This window comes from Felis catus, chromosome D4, assembly GCF_018350175.1.
Source record: "Felis catus isolate Fca126 chromosome D4, F.catus_Fca126_mat1.0, whole genome shotgun sequence".
Classification (NCBI taxonomy): Eukaryota; Metazoa; Chordata; class Mammalia; order Carnivora; family Felidae; genus Felis; species Felis catus.
This window is the reverse complement of record NC_058380.1, coordinates 25,164,588-25,187,276: the sequence shown is the minus strand read 5'-3', so window position 1 is coordinate 25,187,276 and position 22,689 is coordinate 25,164,588. Positions and strand designations below refer to the sequence as shown.

The 22,689-nt window shown below is 39.2% G+C and overlaps 2 protein-coding genes across 14 annotated transcripts in view; one reads left to right on the top strand and one right to left on the bottom strand.

Moving 5' to 3' along the window:
- RMI1 (RecQ mediated genome instability 1) overlaps nucleotides 1-10,555 on the bottom strand; it is a 54,592-nt gene extending 44,037 nt beyond the window's left edge. For 3 of the 4 annotated variants that reach the window (XM_023242216.2, XR_006588696.1, XR_002148124.3), the window contains exons 1-2: nucleotides 10,412-10,555; nucleotides 4,772-4,832 (exon numbers count right to left, since the gene is read on the bottom strand). The gene's annotated coding sequence lies outside the window, so the exon portion shown is untranslated. Of the gene's footprint in view, nucleotides 1-4,771; nucleotides 4,833-5,263; nucleotides 7,685-10,411 lie in introns of those variants that run through there. The other variant, XM_045043007.1, reaches the window with a different exon arrangement.
- A 102-nt stretch (nucleotides 10,556-10,657) lies between these two features.
- Nucleotides 10,658-22,228, top strand: HNRNPK (heterogeneous nuclear ribonucleoprotein K). 10 transcript variants are annotated; one of them, XM_011288260.4, is made up of 17 exons: nucleotides 10,731-10,796; nucleotides 12,785-12,861; nucleotides 12,969-13,053; nucleotides 13,493-13,590; nucleotides 14,253-14,309; nucleotides 15,764-15,807; nucleotides 16,687-16,759; nucleotides 17,282-17,353; nucleotides 17,853-17,966; nucleotides 18,341-18,469; nucleotides 19,087-19,394; nucleotides 19,507-19,561; nucleotides 19,874-19,957; nucleotides 20,222-20,237; nucleotides 20,315-20,397; nucleotides 20,802-20,971; nucleotides 21,687-22,228. In XM_011288260.4, the coding sequence occupies exons 3-17, from the start codon at nucleotides 12,996-12,998 to the stop codon at nucleotides 21,718-21,720; spliced, it is 1,395 nt and encodes a 464-aa protein (XP_011286562.1). In that variant the 5' UTR covers nucleotides 10,731-10,796; nucleotides 12,785-12,861; nucleotides 12,969-12,995; the 3' UTR covers nucleotides 21,721-22,228. The 10 variants fall into 10 exon arrangements, with proteins under 10 accessions (XP_006939191.1, XP_011286562.1, XP_044898946.1 ...); XM_045043009.1 differs by lacking the exon at nucleotides 10,731-10,796 and adding an exon at nucleotides 11,037-11,154 and having other exon boundaries at nucleotides 21,747-22,228; XM_011288261.4 differs by lacking the exon at nucleotides 10,731-10,796 and adding an exon at nucleotides 11,037-11,154.
- The last annotated feature ends 461 nt before the right edge of the window (nucleotides 22,229-22,689 follow it).

The following is a 22,689-nucleotide window of genomic DNA, read 5'->3' as shown; positions in this document are numbered from 1 at the left end:
TAGAACTGTGGCTGCCAGAGACAGGGGAAGGAAAAATGGATATGGGATCTCATTCATGCAAGATGAAAAAGTTACAGAGATCTGTTGTACAACAACGTGTATATAGTTAACAATATCATAATTGTTAAAATAAAAATTGCTTAGAGGATGGGGCGCCTGGGTGGCTCAGTCAGTTAAGCGCCCAACTTTGGCTCAAGTCATGATCTCACAGTTCATGAGTTCGAGCCCCACGTCAGGCTCTGTGCTGACAGCTTGGACCTGGAGCCTGCTTTGGATTCTGTGTCTCCCTCTCTCTCCGCCCCTCCCCCCACTCTCTCTCTCTCAAAAATAAATGTTAAAAATTTTTTTTAATTGCTTAGAGGGTAGGTGTTTTCCACAATAAGAAAAAGAGAGGGAAATCAAGAAGGAAGAGGAAAAAAAGAAAATTACTCCTAAAATAAAGATAATATGAATATTTATCAAGAAAGCACCAAAGAATCTACAAAATAGCTACATCGCCTAATAAATGAGTTAGCAAGATACATCTTTTTCCTGCTCCATTTTTCACACTTTTGTGCTTTTTGTTGACGATTTCACTGTTTAAAATGGTCCCCAGCATAGTGCTGAAGTGCTGTCTAGTGTTCATAAATGCATCAAAGCTGCAATGTGTCATATGGAAAAAAATGAATCTAACAAAAATACATGTAGGATATTTACCCTGAAAACTACAAATTACTGATGAAAGAAATCAAAGACGACCAAAACAAATGAAGAGACCAGCTGTGTTGAAGACTCTATCTTAAGGTTTCAGTTCTCCCCAACTGATCTAGAGATTGATTCAGTGCAATTCCATTCAAAATCCCAACATCTGTTTTTTGTAAAAAATGACAAGCTAAGTCTAAAATTCCTAAGGAAAGGCAAAGGAACTGGAATAGTCAAGATAATTTTGAAAACAAAAAACGAAGTTGAAGGACTCGCACTATCTGATCTCAAGACTCGGTATAAAACTTCATAATCAAGACAGGAAGGTATTCACAAAAGGATTAACACAGAAATTAATGGAAAGACAAGACAGTCTAGATATAGACCCACACATAATATGGTCAATTGGTTTTCTACAAAGTTGCAGTGACAATTCAATGGAAACAGGATAGTCTTTTGAACAACTGGTGATGAAACAACTGGACAATTCATATGCAAAAATATGAACCTCAACCAACACCTCACACTATATATAAAAATTAACTCTAAATGAATCATTGACCTAAATATGAAAACTAAAACTATAGAAAAGCTATGAGAAAAGTTAAGACAAAATCTTTGTGACCTTGGTTTCTTAGAAGTTTTCTTAGGGAGGGGTGGCTGGGTGGCTCAGTCAGTTAAGCAAGTGTCTTCTGCACAGGTCATGATCTCACGACTTGTGAGTTCAAGCCCCGCATTGGGCTTTGCACTGTCAGTGCAGAGCCTGCTTGGGATTCTCTTTACCTCTCTTTCTGCCCCTTCCCCACTTGTGCTCTCTTTCTTAGAGTAAATAAGTAAACTTTTAAAAAAGTTTTCTTGGGGACAACAAAACTATAATTCATAAAAGAAATTAATGAATTGGGCTTTATCAAAATTTTAAAATTCTGCTCTGTGAAAAACACCGTAAGGAATATAAAGCCTTATCGGGGTACCTGGGTGGCTCAGCCGATTGAGCATCTGACTTCAGCTCAGGTCATGATCTCATGGTTCATGAGTTCAAGCCCCACATTGGGCTCTGTGCTGACAGCTCAGAGCCTGGAGCCTGCTTTGGATTCTGTGTCTCCCTCTCTCTCTACTCCTCCCCCACTCATGCTCTGTCTCTCTCTCTCTCCTTCAAAAATAAATAAAAACATTTAAAAAAATTTTTTAATAAAAAAAGGAATAAAAAGCCTTATCAAACTCAATACCCAAAAAACAAATAATCCAGTGAAGAAATGGGCAAAAGACATGAATAGACACTTCTCCAAAGACATCCAGATGGCCAACCAACACATGAAAAAATGCTCACATCACTCATCATCAGGAAAATACAAATCAAAACTACAATGAGATACCACCTTACACCTGTCAGAATGGCTAACATTAACAACTCAGGCAACAACAGATGTTGGCGAGGATGCGGAGAAAGAGGATCTCTTTTGCATTGCTGGTGGGAATGCAAGCTGGTGCAGCCACTCTGGAAAACAGTATGGAGGTTCCTCAAAAAACTAAAAATAGAACTACCCTACAACCCAGCAATTGCACTACTAGGCATTTATCCACAGGGATACAGGTGTGCTGTTTCGAAGGGACACATGCACCCCCATGTTTATAGCAGCACTATCGACAATAGCCAAAGTATGGAAAGAGCCCAAATGTCCATTGATGGATGAATGGATAAAGAAGATATGGTGATATATATATATATATATATATATATATCGATATATAGAGTATTACTCTGCGATCAAAAAGAATGAAATCTTGCCGTTTGCAACTACGTGGATGGAACCGGAGGGTATTATGCTAAGTGAAAGTAATCAGTCAGAAAAAGACAAAAATCATATGAATTCACTCATATGAGGACTTTAAGAGACAAAACAGTTGAACAAAAAGGAAGAGAAACAAAAATAATATAAAAACAGGGAGGGGGACAAAACAGAAGAGACTCATAAATATGGAGAACAAATTGAGGGTTACTGGAAGGGCTGTGGGAGGGGGTTATGGGCTAAATGGGGAAGGGGCATTAAGGAATCTACTCCTGAAATCATTGTTGCACTATATGCTAACTAATTTGGATGTAAATTTTAAAAAATAAGAAATTAAAAAAAAAAAAGAATATAAAGCCACACACATGCGACAAACCACAGACTGAGAGAAATAACTGACAAAAGAGTTGTACCCAGAATACAGAAGAACTTATACTTAAAATTTAGCAAGAAAACAAACTTATTTGGGGCATCTGGGTGGCTCAGTCAGTTACATTTCCAACTTTGGCTCAGGTCATGATCTCATGGTTTGTTAGTTTGAGCCCTGCAGCAGGCTCTCTGCTGAGTCAGCACAGAGCCCACTTCAGAAACTCTGTCCCCCACTCTCTCTGTCCCTCCCCTGCTCATGCGTATGCACTCATGCACTCTCTCTCTCTCAAAATTAAACATTAAAAAAAAAGAATAAAAAGAAAACAAACATGAATAAAACATCTGAATAGACACTTCACCAAAGAAAATATGCAGATAGCAAATAAACACATTAAAAGATGCTCAATATTATTAGACATTAGGGAAATGGAAAAGTAAAATCACAGCTGATACTACACATCTATTAGCAATGCTAAAGTAAAAAATAACTGAGCATACCAAAAATTAGAAATTTCCATACATTGCCAGTGGGAATACAAAATAGCACAGCCACTTTGGGAAACAGATAAGCAATTTCTTACAAAAACACACACTTACCATATAACCCAACAATCACATTATTAGGTATCTACTCAAGAGCAATGAAAACTTACATTAATTAAAAATCTCTATGTGAATGTTCACAGTAGCTTTATGGCCTCATGGCCCAACGGTAGCATATGTGACTGCATAGTAGCTTTAAAACCCACATGTCCTTCAACTGGTGAATGGATCAATAAATTATGGTACATAATTGCAATGGAATACTATTCAGTAATAAAAATGAATAAGCTACTAATAGATGCACTATCATGGACAAATGTTGCTATTTATAGACTGTGTCCCCACCAAAACTCATATGCTGAAACTCTAATGCCCAATGTGAAGGTATTAGGCATAGGGCCTTTGAGATGCATTTAGGTCATAGGATAGAACACTCATGAAAGAGATTATGGCTTTTATAAGAGCTCCCCACCCTATCACCACCACAGAGCTACCTTGCCCCTTTCACCATGGGAAGTTACAGCGAAAAGATGGCTGTCCATGAACACAGAAGTGCGTCCTCACCAGACACCAAAACTGCTGACACCTTGATCTTGGACTTACTTCCCAGCCTCCACAGAAGTAAATTTCTGTTGTTTCCAAGCCACCCAGTTTATGGTATTTTTGTTAGAGCAGCCTGAACAGACTAGGACAAATGTCAAATGCAGTATGTGAAGTGAAAGAAGCCAGACAAAGACTGTACAATTCCATTTATATGGCATTCTGGAAAAAGCAACACTAGCAATAAAAAACAGTTCAATGGTTGCCCAAGACTGACTACAAGGGCATAAAGAAATGTGGGCGGTGATGAAGCTGTTCTATATCATGATCTTGGTAGTGATGGTGATATGCCTATGTTTGTTAAAACACACAGAGATACACCCCAAGAAAAACATAAATGTTACTGTATGTAAATTATCTCAGGGTGCCTGGGTGGCTCAGTCAGTTAAGCGTCTGACTTCAGCTCGGGTCATGATCTCGCAGTTCCATAAGTTTGAACCCCATATTGGGCTCTGTGCTGATAGCTCGGAGCCTGAAACCTGCTTCAGATTCTGTGCGTGTCTCTGTCTGTCTGTCTGTCTGTCTCTCTCTCTCTCTCTCTCTCTGCCCCTCCCCCACTCGCGTTCTCTTTCTCTAAGAATAAACATTAAAAAAAATTTTTTTAACTTACCTCAATAAGAAAAACTGAAGGTAAATACCAAAAAACTAGAAATACAACTTTCAAACAAGCTGAGGAAAACAAAGAAAACTAACAGAAGGCACAAACAGCCAACCACCATAAATAGAAACAATAAAATGGTAGAAACATGTCTAAATATACCAGCAATCGTAACGAATATAGATGAACTCACCTGTTAAAAGATACTCTCAAAATGAATAAGCCAAATCCAGTTGTATGCTTAAAAGACAGACCTAAAACAAAATAACATCGAATATAAAATTAATTAAAATAAAGGCATGTTAAAACCAAGCATGATTTCATGAAGCCATAGCTTAGGGACATCTTCAAGACAGAGAGATCTGTACAGCTGACCCTTGAACACAGGTTCCAACTACGCAGGCCCATTTTTATGCAGATTTCTTCCAATAATTATAGAACTGTAAATGTATTTTCTCTTAAACTTTCTTAATATTTTCTCCAGCTTCCTTTACTATAAAAATACAGTATATACAGTACACAAAATATGTGCTAACTGACTACTTCTGTTATTGGCAAAGCTTGTGGTCAGCAGTAAGTTAATGGTAGCTAATTATAGGGGAGTCAAAAGTTACAAGCAGATTTTCAACTAGGTGGGGGTCAGCATCCCTAATCCCAGCTCTGTTCAGGAGTCAATTGTACTTACATAACCTGATTCCAAAGTGCCATTTGATTGCATCTGTTGTCATATTTTTTAACCTCAAAAATTAAGCCAGATCCATGGGTCTTAGGTATGCTCATTCAGTAAGTTACCTATTTCCTCCACTAAAATTTAAACACGACAGCACTGGCAGATGGGCCTAGTATAATTTGCAAAGGTGTTGTATTAATGTAATGATAGTCATTAAGTAAACGGAAATCAGGACAAAGAGTACTTTCAGTTGAGTTATAAATTAAGTGAATTATCAAGCATAAATGCCACAATTACAATTAAGTTGTTTGCAGAATGTTTTGTACTATAAATCACTCTGGGTACAGTATACATCCCTAAAATTATTACAGTACGTGCAGCCATATAACACAAATGGCACGTTCTAGCTGAACCTGTTAAATAACAGGAGATAATTTTATGGCTACTTCTAGGAGAAGGAAGGAAAAAATGGGAAAGGAAGAAAGATGGCCTGGCTGTGAATTGAAAAGGTCAAGGCTGGACAGGAAATGAAATGAACAAGGATGAATTTCAGAGACATCAATCCTGGATCTCAGTAGGTACAACTATATAAACAGAGATAAAGATAAAGGTTTGCTGAAAATAAAAGTTAAAACCTATCTGTAAGAGGTTTAGCTTTTTTCAAAATACTTTTACATCTGTAGTATTACCTAAACCTCAAAATAACATGATAGAGTAAGTTCTGTCATCTACTTAAGTGAATAAAACTGAAGCTTGAAGATTAAGACATATTAAGATCATGTATCAAAGCAGGCCCAGAACTAGAACATAAGTTCTTCTAATTTCCGTTCTTATGCCTTTTGCTAGACCCTGTTGATTTATGTGAAAAGGGAAAGTATAGCCAGTCCCTCATTTATATACAAAATCCCACTTACAAATAAAACACATAAAAAAGTCATTCTATAAGAGCACTATACTGCTGTTATAATGAACAGACTTTTTTCAGATCGCATTTAAGTATAAGTTCCTCTAGTGCATTATAAATTATTTCACGTACAAAGTCAAGTGAAAGAAAAACTTAACATCACCCACTGCATCTATCTTTATGACAGCTTTAAAACAACAGTGCCATGGTTAAGTAATACTTTTCCTTTGCTATAACTACTAAAATACCACATAAAACAATTTCAAAATTTTTAAAATTACAAACTGATATTTTAAGTCTTATGTATCCATTTATTTTTTTCATTTTTTTCCTTATTTCAAACATGTACCTCCTTGTTAGTGTTGTTGAACATGGCAAGCGACAAACTCCTTTTAAATGACAGTTGGGACAAATTCTGCGAAACACAGCTCAGTGAACCACAACTAAATTGTTCTATTAATGTGTGACAGTCCTAATTAATAATTCTCTCCAAGTACTATCCTCTAGGATTTAAATCTCCACTTCTCAAGCTAATTGACATACTATAATTTTATAATAATGTTACCATACTAGGCAAAGAAAAAAATTCTGATTAAAACCCTAAAAGATAACCAAGACATATATAAAACGCAAGTAAATGTGATGAGATACTTAACCCTGTGCAAGCATTCAAACATAGCTAAATTCCAATATTTTACCAAAAAGTCAAGAACTTTGGGGAAAAACTGACTGCTAAATAAACATTTGTTACACAGAATTCATTTAAAAGCAAAGTAAGTGTAAGGTATACTAATCAGAAACATGGATGTAGTTTCCCCCCCCCCAAATGCATATTATCATAATTGTAATAAGAAGAGGATTCTATATATAATAGGATTTTTTCCTACATGTTAGAAATTTTTATTTAAAAATTTAATTAAATGGAAAAAGTATTATCATGTGGAATCTACATGATGAAGTTTACACTGGGTTTCAATAACTGAGCCTCTTCATAATTTAATAAATTGTATTACTTGCATCTGCTTCTTTAGAAAATTCTTAAGGTTTTCCTTCCTCTCTGGAGAAATTGAGTAATCACAGTCACTGCAGGTAGAAACAACTTAGAGGGGAGGTGTGAGCTAGGGAGCACAATTTCCCAACCACTCAGACACAAAAGAACAGCCCGTGATCCTCATGAACATCACTGTCCAAGAAAAGAAAAACATGGAAAGGTATGTTTCTTAAATTGTACATTAAGAATGTGCATACCATATGATCACTTCTTTTTCTCTCCAAAATGAATCTTAAGAAAGCAATCAGAAAGGACAGACTTAAGTGCTAGAGTGTTTATCATTCATTGTATTTGTATAGGGTGGAAAAAAACAGAAATAATCTAAATGTTCAACATTGGGGGGGGGGAGAAGCAGGGATTAAATACACTACACTGGATCCATGAAATAGGTTATAGTCTTTAAAAAAATTTCTACAGGTCTGTTTAATAACATGAAAATATGTTCATATTTTATTAAGAAAAAGGCCAGATATAAAATTATATATATATATATATACATACACACATATATATATATCTTAATCCCTGTTAATTTTATAATCATGAAAAAATGTTTTCTAAAAAGCTGACTTTATACTCTCTGAACTTGACTAAACACAATAATCTACATTCAAGTTCTTGACTGCAGGAACTGACCAGGAAAGAACAGAGTAGGAAAATCCTATCATACATCACAAAGACTTAGGCATCTTTGATGTATAAGTTAATTTTCAGTCAGCCTCACCTATTCCCCTTTTTTAAAAAAAGATAACAAACGGCAGAAGTACCATCCTTTTGGACACATGTGGCATTTAACCAACAGCTCAGACTTACAAGCACTAACAAATGTTGAAATCATAACTACTCCATGTTTACACTAGCTTCATCTAAAAAATAAAAGTGTCTTAAAACTCATTAAGGGTAACTTTAAAATTCTGAGAAGATATTCTCTGAAAATTAGGGGGGGAAATTATATTTAATGACTGAAATCAGAAGAAGTTATCAGTGGAGCTGTTTGTGGATCTTCCATAACCTACTGTAAGGAAAAGAGAATAGGAAAAGAGAATTCCACCTCTGCTATGTGACCTCAGACATATTCCTTAACTTCTCAGTCTTAAGTTTTCTTATCCATAAAACAGATAACCACAACTTACTCGCAGGACTGTAGTAAGCTTTAAACTGCCAGCACAAGGTAGGGCACATAGTTGGGAACCTTAGGAAATAGTACTTATATTTTAAATAATCATCCAGCTGGCTAGTGTACAATCTGAATTATATGAGTTCATCTAAAGTAAACCCCAAGGCTAAGTAATACTAGCTCTGAATTCACTGGGAGTTCAAAATGACCATAAAATTATACAAGATAGGGGCCAGTGATGTATCCAACTTGATGGGTACTTTGGCAAGGACTTGCTAAAGTCCTTTAATGAGCAAAAGTACAACACAGTAGTTTGGTTGAAAACAATAGAGGATGAAAAACTGGTGGAAAGAGACTTTCCTGTTCAAGAGCAAACTAATAGTTAAAACAGATAAAGAGGAAACACATGGAAAAAGAAGAAAAAAACTCCTTTCGGGCAATACTATCTAGGAAAGATAAGTAACAGCTTTCACCAGTTAAGGTCCAGTCAGAAGACAGTGAAACTGGGAGAAGGAAGTTCTTAGATAGGGCTGTTTAATTTGCATTCCTGCTCACCACTCTTCACGTTATCAGGGTAGAAACTGATAATTACACCAGAAATACTAGCTTGAAAGAAAGTATCGTTAGTACAGTACCCCTATATGTCCCTTTAAGTGTTAGTGAAATGTCCCAGGTTTTAAGGCAGTCAATTAAATACTGCAAATTCTGACTGGCAGATGAAATCTCTATAAAACAAGTGTTCTCAACCCCTACATACATGCATCAATTCATGGTTGAATATTTAATAAAGATGTGAACCATATAATATAAAACCAAAATGTGAACTAAGTTTTACCCTCCCAACAAGGCTCTTCGTGAAGATACATTCATCATGGAGGAAGGCGTTTAAAAAAATTACATGGCCACTGAAAGAGACCTTCTCTATAAACTCCACAATCGCAGACACTATGCTTTTAACAGTATTTAACTATCCTCCTAGCCAGTAAATGTTCAGGTTTCATGAAGTCCTCGGCTCCTCCAGCAAGAGTTTCTTCCTCATTAGGCGAGTGAAAGATCATGGATGAATGCAATCATACCAAAAAAGGTGCTGGTTACATCCATTCTGCAAATTATTCAAGAGGGAAATCAAGTTACAGTAAGATGGAACGGCACATTTCATCACGACAAAATACACATATATGTATTCTGCAAATGGTGGAGTTAAAATTATATGTAAATCACAACATCTTTATGCTTCGACGCCTATTTGGGGTTGTGGGTGAAGGCTGGAGAGTAGAAGAGTGAGGATGTGGCGACTGGCTACTACCAGGCCAGGCGATTTCCCAGGGTCGTCACCGATTCGAAATGACCTTAAGAGCCTTAACAAAAGCAGTCATCAAAGCTTGGCACAAGGGCCTTAGAAGTAACCGAACACAAAGCAAGCGCAAACTTGAATACGCCAGATCTGTGACATATTTGAGGAGGAGGTTTGGGGGGTTTTAATCACTGCGGAACACCGCCACTCACTCGGTCGGAGCTTTAAACAGCTGCAAGAAACAGAACGCGGACGTCTACAACTTATTGTGCCAATCGCATTCATTTTAGGGGATAGAATGTAATACTTCCAGCAAATTTTCCACAGATAAACTGCAGCGACGACACTACCGAATACTTTTCTCACAGGTCCCATTTAACAAAAATGGGGGGGAAAGGAAGAACAGAGCGGGGAAAAAAGAATGGTCTCGTCAGAAAGCCTGTGAAGACGCCTGGGATCTCCGGGAGCGCTGGCGGGGAGTCGGAAGCAAGGAGGACCAGTTCTCCGGGACTCCGAGGCCGCCCGGCCGCAGGCAAGCGGACCGGCACGCGTTTCCTGGGTTCCCGTCCGAGCCGACAGCGGGCCGCGAACCGCCAGCAGGCCCCCGACCCGGGCCGCTCCGGCCCGTTACAAACAGCGGGTTTCCGCCGCGGGGGCCGGCGGCGGGCGGGCTGCACTCACCGCCGCGCAGCCCGCCCGGCAGCCCGCAGCCCGGGCGAGAACGGGGGTGCTGGGTGGGAGGGAGACGCGAGTGTGGACTGTGGAAACGGGGGCATTCGTCTGGGCCTAGCACCGACCTGGGCGTCCGCCTTCCTCTCGCGCAACAGCGGTCCCTGGGCCGCACGACTGTGAGAACAGGAACCGCTACGGCGCGCGCCCTAATCCTTTTTTGCCTCTTCCCGCCCGATTTGCCGCGCGCTCACACCCCTCCTCCAAACCTAAAAGACTCCGTAGGCCCCGAAAACGCCCCTTCCCCGCCCCCTCCCTGTGCGCGTGAACGAGGTAGCCTTCAGTTCTCGCGAGAGGTTTTCCCCCCTCCCTCTCCTCTGCCTCTAGTGAGTGCGCGAACGAGAAAGGAGGAGGGCGCTCCAGGCGAAAGCACTGCAGACGCCATTATTCCCTGTTTCTCTGCTGCTGCAACCTCGACGTCTTGCCTACGTCCCGCTTTTTTGCGGCCTATAGGTAATTGGGGTTTTCGGCGCTAGGGTATTATAGATTCAGGCAGGGGTTTGGCCTCCCTAAAGATTGCGTTGACTTCTCCCAAGCCCGGCTTTTCTCGGGCCCTTAGCGGCCTCACAACCTGAAGGGAGGCGCCGGCGCGAGGCGTGGCGTCGCCTCCTTCGGCGCCTTGATTGACGCGGCCTTGAGCCAATCGCTTTGCCCTCGCGCCACCGCTGAAGCCCGGGCAACCAATTGGGCTCGGCGGCGGGGTAGGAGAGCGCGGGGAGGCGGGGGAAGGCGGCGGGGGCCTGCGCTCGTTCTCTGTCTAGCTGTGACCGGCTGAGGCGGCGCGGCGGCACAGGGACGGCGGCCTCGCGCGGTGAGGAACGGGGCAGGGCGAACGGTGCGTGGGGGCGAGGGTCGGAGACCAAGTTTGCCGCTTGAGGGAGGCGTTTGGGGGCTGCTTGGTGGTTGGCCGCTTCTCAGAAGGGAACGTTGCCCGCTTTCCCCTCCCCCCCACCTCCGCCATTTCCCTGAGCGTGTATCCGCAGTCCGCGTCGTGGTGCTAGAGGCTGCGGGGGGGAATTGCGAGGCAACTGCCTGTAGGATGATCTGTAGTTTTGCAGGCTTGAAATCAGGCATCTTGTGTAGGAAGAGGCGGCCGGCGGGCGGGACCTGAGGGCGGTGGAGAATGCCGCCGCTCTCTTTGTGTGGGCCCCCCGCACTCCGGCCCTCCCGGCCCCAGGCTTGGAGCTGGAGCGGGGGAGATGGAACGGTCGAGGCTGCCTCCGTTGCTTTGTCTCTCCCGCGGTGGGGGGAGGGTGCGGGGGATGAGATCTCGGGACCGCGTGGTGGGTGGGGGAGGGGGTCCGCGCTCGGCTCCGCCTAGTAGCACGTAGTCGCCATTACGCGGGCCGCCATTTCCTGTCGGGTCCGGGTGAGGAGCGGCGCGGCGCTTCTGGTCTCGCCTTCGGCTTATTCAACTCCTGTTACTCGGCCGTTGCGGATCCCCGGTATCGTGCGGGGCGGCGGGGGGGTGCATGTTTGCGTTCGGCTAGTCGCGCCCGTAATTAGTGGTTTTCACGGTCTGAGGAACGGTGACTGAAAGACTTGAACGATGAACCGCGGCAACGTTTTTATCTAAATTTTCCAGCATACTCCAACGCTTAGCTGAAGGATGGGCCGTAAGGATAGCGTTTCAGTTAGTCGTTAAAAGAGAAGCTTATCGACAAATGTTATGAAAGAATGAAAGGCATAAAACGTATCCTCGAGTTTTAGCTTTAGGCTGTCTGGCAGAAGCCACTTGACTATTTCTTTTCTGCTAGTCCTGTGAGGGCTGGTGAAAGGCGACTTGCGGTCCTATCACGCTGACATTAAAGAAATAATTGTTACGATGCAGAGAGTTTTAACCTAACTTCAATTATTTCTATGGGGCCAGTATTAGCGTTCTGGGATTCCATTAGCTGTATTTGAGTAATAGAGCAGTGCTGGCGGTTTGGGTCTGCTCCCTATAAGGTTTTTTTTTTTTAAGATTTAATTTTCCGGTACTTTGACCTGATTGTTGGATATAGCTTGAATTTGCCTTCGCTTGTAAACTTTAGAGAGTTCAGAGAATGGCCTTTCAAGTCAGCAATGGGAAGAGACCCACGAGCAATTTAAAATTCCAGTATAATCAATTTTGTGTACCTATAAATTTATACCTTTGGGGACAAAATTGAGACTCTGAGCTTATTACAGGTCTTTGTCGTTTCTGTATTTATTGTATAAAACCATTAGTTGCCGTGGTGGGACTCAGTCCAATGGCTAAAAATTCGTGGTTTCCCTTTTGCAAAAAAATCAGAGTCCTTTGGTTACTTTTTTTTCCTAAGGCTTACACTCACTTGAGAGTGTAAGACCCTAAAACAAGTTATAGAAAGAGCTCTTTAGTTTATTTGTATTCAGATCACTGTTCATTAGTATTTAGTAATGAGCAACCAAAAAGCAAAACTGATTTATGTTGGTTTTTATAGGCTACTGCAGCACTAGGGTGTCAGTTGGTCCCGCCCAGAACACTTCAGTTCTGCTCTGCAAGGATATATAATACCTGGTACGTTCTAGAAGCAGAGTCATTTCTTTGCCTTTTCTTTTATTTAGCGAGACACAAAGCTTATTTTCCAATAAACCAAATGTACTAGCCTCTTTATTTTTCAACAGATTGGTGTGTCCATTTAATTCAAGAAAATGGAAACTGAACAGCCAGAGGAAACCTTCCCCAACACTGAAACCAATGGTGAATTTGGTGAGAACACATTTTTAGCAATTTTTGTGTTTTCTATTCTGTTCCATTATTTAGAACGGTTTAGTGTGACATCCCTGTCAGTTTTCTTCTACTTAGGAACTATATGCAACTGTCTTTTGTGTTGTTGACGGTAAACTTAAGATAAAGACAACAAAAAATATTTTTCTTTGCGTTTTACAACTTTTAATCCCTTGAATCATTTTGTCCCTTTCATTGTTTTGTGTTTAGAAAGAGTTTTTTGGAAGGGAACGTGCTTTGATTCATAATTAAAAGTTAGAATCTGAGCGGCTTTGGCCTTTTCAGTTAGCAACAAATCTCCAAACAGAACGGAGTTGCTTTCTCTGTCCTGTGGGTTAAAACTAAAATGTACTTGAATTAAAGGGGCTTTTTCTTGTTGATAACTGGTGCTTTTTTTGACATCTGAACTGTTAATTTCTAGGTAAACGCCCTGCAGAAGATATGGAAGAGGAGCAAGCTTTTAAAAGATCTAGAAACACTGATGAGATGGTTGAACTACGCATTCTGCTTCAGAGCAAGGTATAAATTTTACTCTTGAAAATCTTAAAGTAGTTCTTACTAAAGTAGAAATTAAAATAAGTTCTGGTTTGGCCCTCTGGGAAGCATCCTGAGCCTTACAGATTAAGGAATGTAAAAGATGTGTGGTAAACCGTGTTATTTGGATGAGAATTAAAATGAAAGCCCTTAATACAGGGACGCTATGAGTAAAAGTAGGAGAAAGGGTATAGGTGATGATTAAAGCATTAATGGATTAAAGATTATACCTTGATTGCATTGTGGGGAAAATATCCTAGCTGGCAGTTGACTTGATGGGCATTATCACATCACAATGTGAAGGTACTTAGTGTATTTAAATTACCTTTTTCGGAATGATACCATAAAGTTAATCAGTACATAATTTTCACGCTCTGTATTTTTGGCATGCTTAATATTGCAAAGCTGTCTTGGTGTTTTCATCCCCAAAACTCAATAGACTCGATTTTTTTTTTTTTTTTAACTTCATGATTTTGATTTTGATACCCAGATAGATTTTCAGCTCTATAACCAAAAAGGGGAGGTTAGAGTTTTGTTAGGGTTTTTGTTTTTTGGGGGGGTGGAAGGGTTTGGTTGCAGTTTTAAAAGCATAGGAAGACCTGTTGATATAAGGGAAAGTAAATTTCTTGTGTTTATATCTTCTCCAGAATGCTGGGGCAGTGATTGGAAAAGGAGGCAAGAATATTAAGGCTCTCCGTACAGACGTAAGTATTAAAGAGTTTAAACTACACAAGCAGCTTCAATTTATGTGTTTGTAGGAATTTAAAGATTTGCATCATAGAAATCATTCAATAGTCTAGATACAAGCCATTTGTAATAATTGAATACATAGTTGATTTCAAGGTTTGCCATTCCTGATTTAACAAAGCACAGATTGAGTTTGGGGAGGGGGGGGATCTGTATTAAACCTCTTCCCTTTCTGATAACTTTACACCAAATTATTCACTTCAAGATAACATTTTAATTAGAAATAACGACAGTGTAAAAACCCTTAATTGCACTAGTTACCGTGTGTGAATCAATTACAGTATTACAAAAACCATTGCAGGTGGCTGATTAAACTCCGAAATTTTTATTTTTTAATCGTCCATCTGTTTAACAGCTTGCACATGGAGCACAAAGAGATTAATGTTGAGGTTGCATGATTTAAATATGGGTAAAGAATAGACGCTTAATCTTATAATTGGGAAACCATTTGTCAATGCCAATGATTTGTTTGAGTCTTCATATTTTATAGTGGGTTGACTCTTGTGATTAGACACATTAAATGTTGGTATCACCAGAAGCGAGCATATTTATAGGACTTGGCTACACCAAAATTCCTAAATTTTTTTCTCATAGTGTACACACTCTTAATGTTTCTTTGCTAAAGTTGAGGCAAATAATAACTTTGTGTTGAATACTTATTTGATAGTATTTTCATTTCTCTCTTGGTCGCAGATCTTTGTATGTTCCTCCTGTAAACTGAACTTGAAAATTTGTTTTAAATTTTACAAACTTGCCTGCTAGGATCTAGGAATGCGTTTTAAACCTCCAGGAAACCAAACTGGTCTTTTAAGAGATAGGGTTTTTGGTGGTGTGGGAATTTTTGTTTTGTCTTTTACAAACCTCTCTCCTCTTAATCCAGATGTTCTATATAATTATCTGGGTTATCAATTTCCCCATTTCCTCAAGAATTTTAGTAAACTGAGTCATGACAGGTTTTGTGTCTACCCTCATGAGCCAGCCTGCTACTGAAACATCGTTTGTTAAAAAGAAAAAAAAAATAGCTAGTACCATCATTTAAGGTCCTTAAATGTTAAGCCACAGTCAGATTTAGAGAAGTCCATTATTGTGTTAGTCTTCAGAACAACTTAAGCTTGTTTCATTAATTGAGAGTATGAGTATAGTTTGTATTAAATTAAAATTTATTGCTTTTCCCCCTTTTCCCTCTCCTTGTTTTTTTGGCCATATATCTCCGTTGCCCATGTACTGGATCGACTTACCCCTGCGTTGCCCACCATGACGTTGGCCCATCCGCCCCTGAACGCCCATGTGAAAACCCTGGTTGGCTATGCCCAAAAATGTGCTCGTTGCCAAACGGGTACCATACTTGACAACTTCTGATTGAATGCCCATGCCCAATGCCAACATCCACGAACGCCAATGACCAATGCAGTACAATGCCAGTGTTTCAGTCCCAGACAGCAGTGGCCCCGAGCGGTATGTCCCAACAGTTTATGCCTCACTGCCTGATTAGAAAGAGAGAAATGTATTTTATTACCTGCCTTTTATATAATTAAATAGTATCCCCTTTAGACGGTGTATTGTTTTTCAAGTTTCTGTCTTATTTTCCCCATTAAGTCTTTTTGTCACTGAACTTTTACCGTGAGTTGCCCACCCAAACGATCCACTAATTTTATTTCGATGGAAGGAGCACAGCTTCAAGTGTTGCATATTTGCTGCATTGTAAATCAAATTGTTACCAAAATAGTCTCTCGCTCTGTCTTTGTGGCCCACCTTGCTTCCCAACATTGCCTGTTCATAATTTTTTCTGATGAAATGCTAACTCTGGTTCACTTTCCTTCACTTCTCATTTGTGTTGTCTTTGTTTTGTCTCGCATTTGTATTTGTTTTCTTGCAGAGCCCATTAGTGATCTAATTTCTAACTGGTATCCATAACCTTACTCCAGATATAATGTTCACCACTTGCATATTCCCCCACTTTTGCCTAAGAGAAGGTGTGCCAGTTTTACCAATGTAACAGCGAGGGTATCCTTAATTAACTTAGTGGTGGCGGGGAACATAAATATTCAACTCTGCTTCAGTTCTGGTCAATTTATTGCCCACTTAATCTGAGCCCTTCCAAGAGCCCATTCTCTCTGTCTCTCTGCAAGTCTCCTAATATTGTTATCATGTCTGTATTGGGCATAAAACAAAATGCATGTGAAAAACCTATAAATAGGCTACTTTAAATGGGGAGATTAAATAATTGTATGTTACTTCTCTGTGAAAGTTTGTATGACTACTGATGATGAACACAAAACTCATTTTTTCTTTTCCACCTTTTTTGTACTATCTGGTATTTGTGATGTTTGACAGCATATTGAGTATCAGTGCTGATATTGAAACAATTGGAGAAATTCTGAAGAAAATCATCCCTACCTTGGAAGAGGTAGGCTCTCTTTTTTTTAATGTATTTGGCAATTGAGGGGGGAATATTTAAAATGTTTTATTGGGGCTTAATAGGGGAGGTGGAGAGACAGTGGCTGTGACAGTTTGTAGCAGCGACATATAAACTGCTACATAATGTGCATGGTTACTACTCCATGTATGTGTTTTAAAATGTAATCTGGAAAAAAAAATGTAGTCTGGCCACTCCAGAGTAAATACGAACTACCTGTGGTCTTGCATATGGGTGTAGCATATATTTTATGGGCTCTAGTCCTAGAAGAGGTGTTTTTTAAGGTAGAATATTGATTGTGGGGACTGTGTTGGAAAGGACTCTGTTAGATTTTTTTGATTTTATATATTCATGTGTTTGTTTATTGGATATATAGAAAAAAAGTAATTCTTTGATTCTTAAGAATTTAATGGTATAGATATGAAATATGTTGTAGTAGCTTTACCAATATATGCGACAATAGCCTGATCACACTAGACACTTAACCTATTACTCTTATTTTTCTACTTTCAGGGCCTGCAGTTGCCATCACCCACTGCAACCAGCCAGCTCCCGCTCGAATCTGATGCTGTGGAATGCTTAAATGTATGTCATAGTGCCATTGAACCCCACTGAAGTATGGAGCCTGGCCCATAGGATCAATTTTATTTTTAACATAGTGTACTTATCCCGTCTCTATAGAAAAAGGCTTAAAAACAAGAGAAATGAATGGTCTTACAACTCACTGTTGACCCTGCTCCATGCTGCAGTGGGAATTAACTACATTTGCAAAGTGCTTTGCAGTCATTTTTATTATGGTGTTATTTGAATGTTAATAATAATTTTGTGGTAACAGCGACATGCTAAATGGCTGCAGTGTGGGTATGGTGTTGCAGGACCTGAAAATAAAATAGTTTTTTAAGGTGGTGCAGAATGTCCTTTTTGGGCCTGGCTATTGAGGATAATAAGCACATAACTGGTAAAGTTATTGAAATATAAATTCAGGTTGCTCACTGCAACAGTATATTGTCATGCTTATAGCAGATAAGTGTGTATTGGGGATTCTTTGATTTGGGACTAAAATCTTATAACTCTCCCTCTGCAGTACCAACACTATAAAGGAAGCGACTTTGACTGCGAGTTGAGACTGTTGATTCATCAGAGTCTGGCAGGAGGCATTATTGGGGTCAAAGGTGCTAAAATCAAAGAACTTCGAGAGGTAAAGGCACTGTTTGTTTTCTTCTACTGTATACTAGAGAATAGTTGTTCATACACAGTTGGATCAATGGACTTCTCTCCTTCCCCCACTTGACCTCCCTCCCTAAGATTCCTTATCACTTCTTTGTTCATGTAGTTTGCTTTTAAAATACAACAGCCTGGACATGCTTGGGCGAGTTTTTTGCCAAAATTTTTATACACTGGCAAGGTCCTAGAGCTATTTGACAGGGTTTTTATATGGTCAGGTGGGGGGGGGGGGTACTGAATATGAATGTAAATTTCTTTGAACCTAGGATTTTTGTGTGTGTGTGTGTATTTCATGTATTTTTAAATGTCTTCTAATTAATGCTTCCCTTTACTATATACTTATTACAGAACACACAGACAACAATCAAGCTTTTCCAGGAATGCTGTCCTCATTCCACTGACAGAGTCGTTCTTATTGGAGGAAAACCTGATAGGGTTGTAGAGTGCATCAAGATCATCCTTGATCTTATTTCGGAGGTACTTCATTTACATTCAATTCTGTGCAACAAATTTTTATTCTAAAGTAGTGTCACAATGTTTAGACAAATGGCTTTTTTGTCTTATGCCTTTACCCGTTGGGGTTTTCTTGTTTTTTGGATATTTTAATTTAAAAGTTTTTTGAGATGGTGGTTATTTGATTATTGGTGAGAATTTTAATAATTTTTGGTCCTTCAAGTAGTTTTAATAGTACTAGTACTGCGTTGCATAGCTTCCCAACTGACGTCCTTCAGCATGAGTTAGAGGCTTACCCAGGATACTGATCCCTTCAGCACTTGAGATTTTTTTTTCCTTTAAAGACCCCCATTGTGAAATGTGTGGGTGGGGTTTTGTGTTCTCTTCCTTGAGATCTGAGGGTAAAAGGCTGCTGCTTCTTCCCCCACAAGCCAGTAAAATTTTCAGACTCACCAAAAATACTGCTTTTTTTTTAAATACTTTCTTTCCTCCTATTAACCTTTTGCCTGATTGCTTTCTCCTGTCCCAAGTACCTCCCCGGAGAAATAAGGGACTTGAAATGTTTGGCTTGTTAACACTTAGTATGAAACAAGTCTCTTTTCCTTGTTCTTTTCTCTAACGTTGCTACATTTTTGTTTTAGTCTCCCATCAAAGGACGTGCACAGCCTTACGATCCCAATTTTTACGATGAAACCTACGATTATGGTGGTTTTACAATGATGTTTGATGACCGCCGTGGACGTCCTGTGGGATTTCCCATGCGGGGGAGAGGCGGTTTTGATAGAATGCCTCCTGGTCGGGGTGGGCGTCCTATGCCTCCATCTAGAAGAGATTATGACGACATGAGCCCTCGTCGAGGACCTCCTCCACCGCCTCCTGGACGAGGTGGCCGGGGTGGTAGCAGAGCTCGGAATCTTCCTCTTCCTCCTCCACCACCACCTAGAGGAGGGTAAGTTTATTACATCTACGCAGTTAACTTACAACCGGCTACATTTGATGGGTAGATAGATTTTTGTTGTGTGTGACATGTACTGAGATTACAACACGTACTGTGCTTGCAGAGATCTAATGGCCTATGACAGAAGAGGAAGACCTGGAGACCGCTATGACGGCATGGTAAGAACTCTTCATTTATCATCAATGTATATGTGAGGGCCTGTAAAGGGTTTTAAAGTCAAGTAGTTGACAGTTTGTTGAAGATGATTGTTAATTGAAAAGCTTGCTTTATCAGTGGACTTGGTAGATAACTAGTTAAATCATTGTCAGTTGTTTGTTGAAATATTAAGACTTTTTTGAGCCATTTTTGTTTCCCCACAATGTATGATTGGTGCTAATAAATATTTGAGTGAAGTGAAATAGAAATGAACCTTATAAAATGGCTGAAATATATAGTCCAGGTTATGTTAACAAGTTCTATCTCTGACACAGGTTGGTTTCAGTGCTGATGAAACTTGGGACTCTGCGATAGATACATGGAGCCCATCAGAATGGCAAATGGCATATGAACCACAGGTTGAGTATCATGGGTGTTTGCATTCATGTCAATAATAACTTAAAATGTTTACCTCCTTGCCAGTAAGTGTTTTTCCCTCCTGTAATGTGTTTGTTTTTGTGCTATGTACCTGAAGTGTTTTCTTCCCCAAGGATTGTCTTCTAAAACCTAGGGAGAATATGGGAGGACTCTAGTTTCCTAAACTAAGATTTTAGGAATATTAAAATACCTGAAGGGTAGTTTTGAAGGCAAAGTAATTTTTTATTTTTTCTTTCCATTTTTAGGGTGGCTCCGGATATGGTAAGTTTTTTCCTTTGTGAAATCAAAACATTATTTCATGCTTTCTAAATGAACTTAATGCTCATTATTTAAATCAGATTATTCCTATGCAGGGGGTCGTGGCTCATATGGTGATCTTGGTGGACCTATTATTACTACACAAGTAACTATTCCCAAAGATGTGAGTATTCTTTGAATTCTTACATTCTTGTAATGTTAACAAGGAACGTTTAATGAGTCTTTTTCTTTAGTGTCCTGACTTTTAATAAAAGGTCTTAATAAAAATACTGTATTTTAGGATTAAAATTGTGTTTTACAGACTTTAGTGAGGTGTTTTTCTCCGGCTTGAGTCTTGCACTGTTTTTAAAAGCTGAGGGTTTTGAAGCCCTTGATTTGTTTATTAAAGGAAGTGTTGATGTGTGCTGTGTAAATAACATTATAATTCAAACCTTGATTGGTTAGAGGGCCTTAAGTAATCTTAGAATAAACTGTGCAAAGTTAGTACTCTTGATATTCATTGAAAATACAGGTAATATGGTTACTTTGAAAGTATATCATAAACACTTGTTTTTAAAATCTTTTCAGTTGGCTGGATCTATTATTGGCAAAGGTGGTCAGCGGATTAAACAAATCCGTCATGAGTCAGGAGCTTCGATCAAAATTGATGAACCTTTAGAAGGGTCCGAAGATCGGATCATTACCATTACAGGAACACAGGACCAGATACAGAATGCACAGTATTTGCTGCAGAACAGGTCAGTTTGAGTTTAGCTTTGTGCTAGCCTATACATACTAAAACTTGAAAAAGTCTTCTTCTCAATCGATTTTTCTTTTAGAAGCCATGGTGTCTCAACCTTTTGGGGACCTAACTTCTAAACATTCTAATAGCTTTGCTTTAATTTTCTTCTGCTTTCTTACTAAAAACGAAGACATTCAATACTAATCTTGCTGGAAGAAGCCTTAACCAAGCAAACTTCTCATTTCTCTGGTGAAAACTGCTGCCAAAACCACTTGTTATAAATTATACAGAGCCTGTAGAAAATGTAGAAGATTCAGTGGATGTTGGTCTAGTTCTGTGTGGAAGACTAGTGATTTTGTTGTTTTTAGATAACTAAATCGACAACAAATCACAGTCTGCCATATGGCACAGGCCATGCCTCTACAGGACAAATGATTGGTGCTGTAAAACGCAGCATTTCACACCTTACTGGCATTTCTTTGTCTTCTCTACCAAATATTAACAACTTTTAATTTCATTTTCCTAATTCTGCTCTACTAATGTCTGATTTACTATTAATCATTTTTCTTGAATTTTACATTGCTCTAATTTTGTAATTGCTAATGTTTTAATTCTTCTAATTGTAATGGACATGTTTATCATTTTAATTTAGCATTGAAATTGTCTTAATGTTGATTAAGATGTTACGAACAAAAATTCTAATTCGTACTTTTTTTTCTTTTCTTTTATAGTGTGAAGCAGTATGCAGATGTTGAAGGATTCTAATGCAAGATATTTTTTCTTTTTTATAGTGTGAAGCAGTATTCTGGAAAGTTTTTCTAAGACTAGTGAAGAACTGAAGGAGTCCTGCATCTTTTTTTTTTTATCTGCTTCTGTTTAAAAAGCCAACATTCCTCTGCTTCATAGGTGTTCTGCATTTGAGGTGTAGTGAAATCTTTGCTGTTCACCAGATGTAATGTTTTAGTTCCTTACAAACAGGGTGGGGGGGGGAAGGGCGTGCAAAAACTAACATTGAAATTTTGAAACAGCAGCAGAGTGAGTGAATTTTAATTTTTGTTCATTGTTGGTGGTTTAAAGGAAAAATATTCCCCCCATGTAATTATTGTGAACACTTTGCTTTGTGGTCACTGTAACATTTTGGGGGGTGGGACAGGGAGGAAAAGTAACAATAATAGTCCATATGTCCCTGGCATCTATTCAGAGCAGTGTGCAGAATGTAATGCTCTTTTGTAAGAAACGTTTTATGATTTTTAAAATAAATTTAGTGAACCTATTTTTGGTGGTCATTTTTTTTAAGACAGTCATTTTTCAAATGGCTGGATTCCCAAACCCACCCCAAACTAAACACTAAGTTTGATTTTCAGCTCCTCTGTTGGATATAAATAAATGCATCTCTTCTTGGACTTAGGCATAATATCTTGGCAAATTCCATTCTGGTGATTTCTTGATGATTTGAAAGTCCATTGCTTGGAAAGAAATTTTGTCATACACATTCATGCTTATAATAAGCTGGGGATTTTTTGTTTGTTTTTGCAAATGCTTGCCCCTACTCTGCAACAGTTTTCTATGTTAGTAATTGTGAAGGAGAACCGAGGTGGGGAGCAATACTACAAATTCAGTAATGGTTTAAATATATGCCAGAAGCCTAATGGCAACAAGTTTTATTAATCAGAATAATACTTGGTTATGGAAGTGACTGATGCTAAATAAATTCTTATTATTTTTTATTAGATA

Excerpts from the sequence above, each read along its gene's own strand:
- HNRNPK (XM_006939129.5), top strand. The coding sequence starts at position 12,996 with ATGGAAACTGAACAGCCAGAGGAAACCTTCCCCAACACTGAAACCAAT. Across the intron at positions 19,395-19,506 it reads CCACCACCACCTAGAGGAGG|AGATCTAATGGCCTATGACA; the intron begins GTAAGTTTATTA and ends CTGTGCTTGCAG. Across the intron at positions 20,398-20,801 it reads AAGTAACTATTCCCAAAGAT|TTGGCTGGATCTATTATTGG; the intron begins GTGAGTATTCTT and ends AAATCTTTTCAG.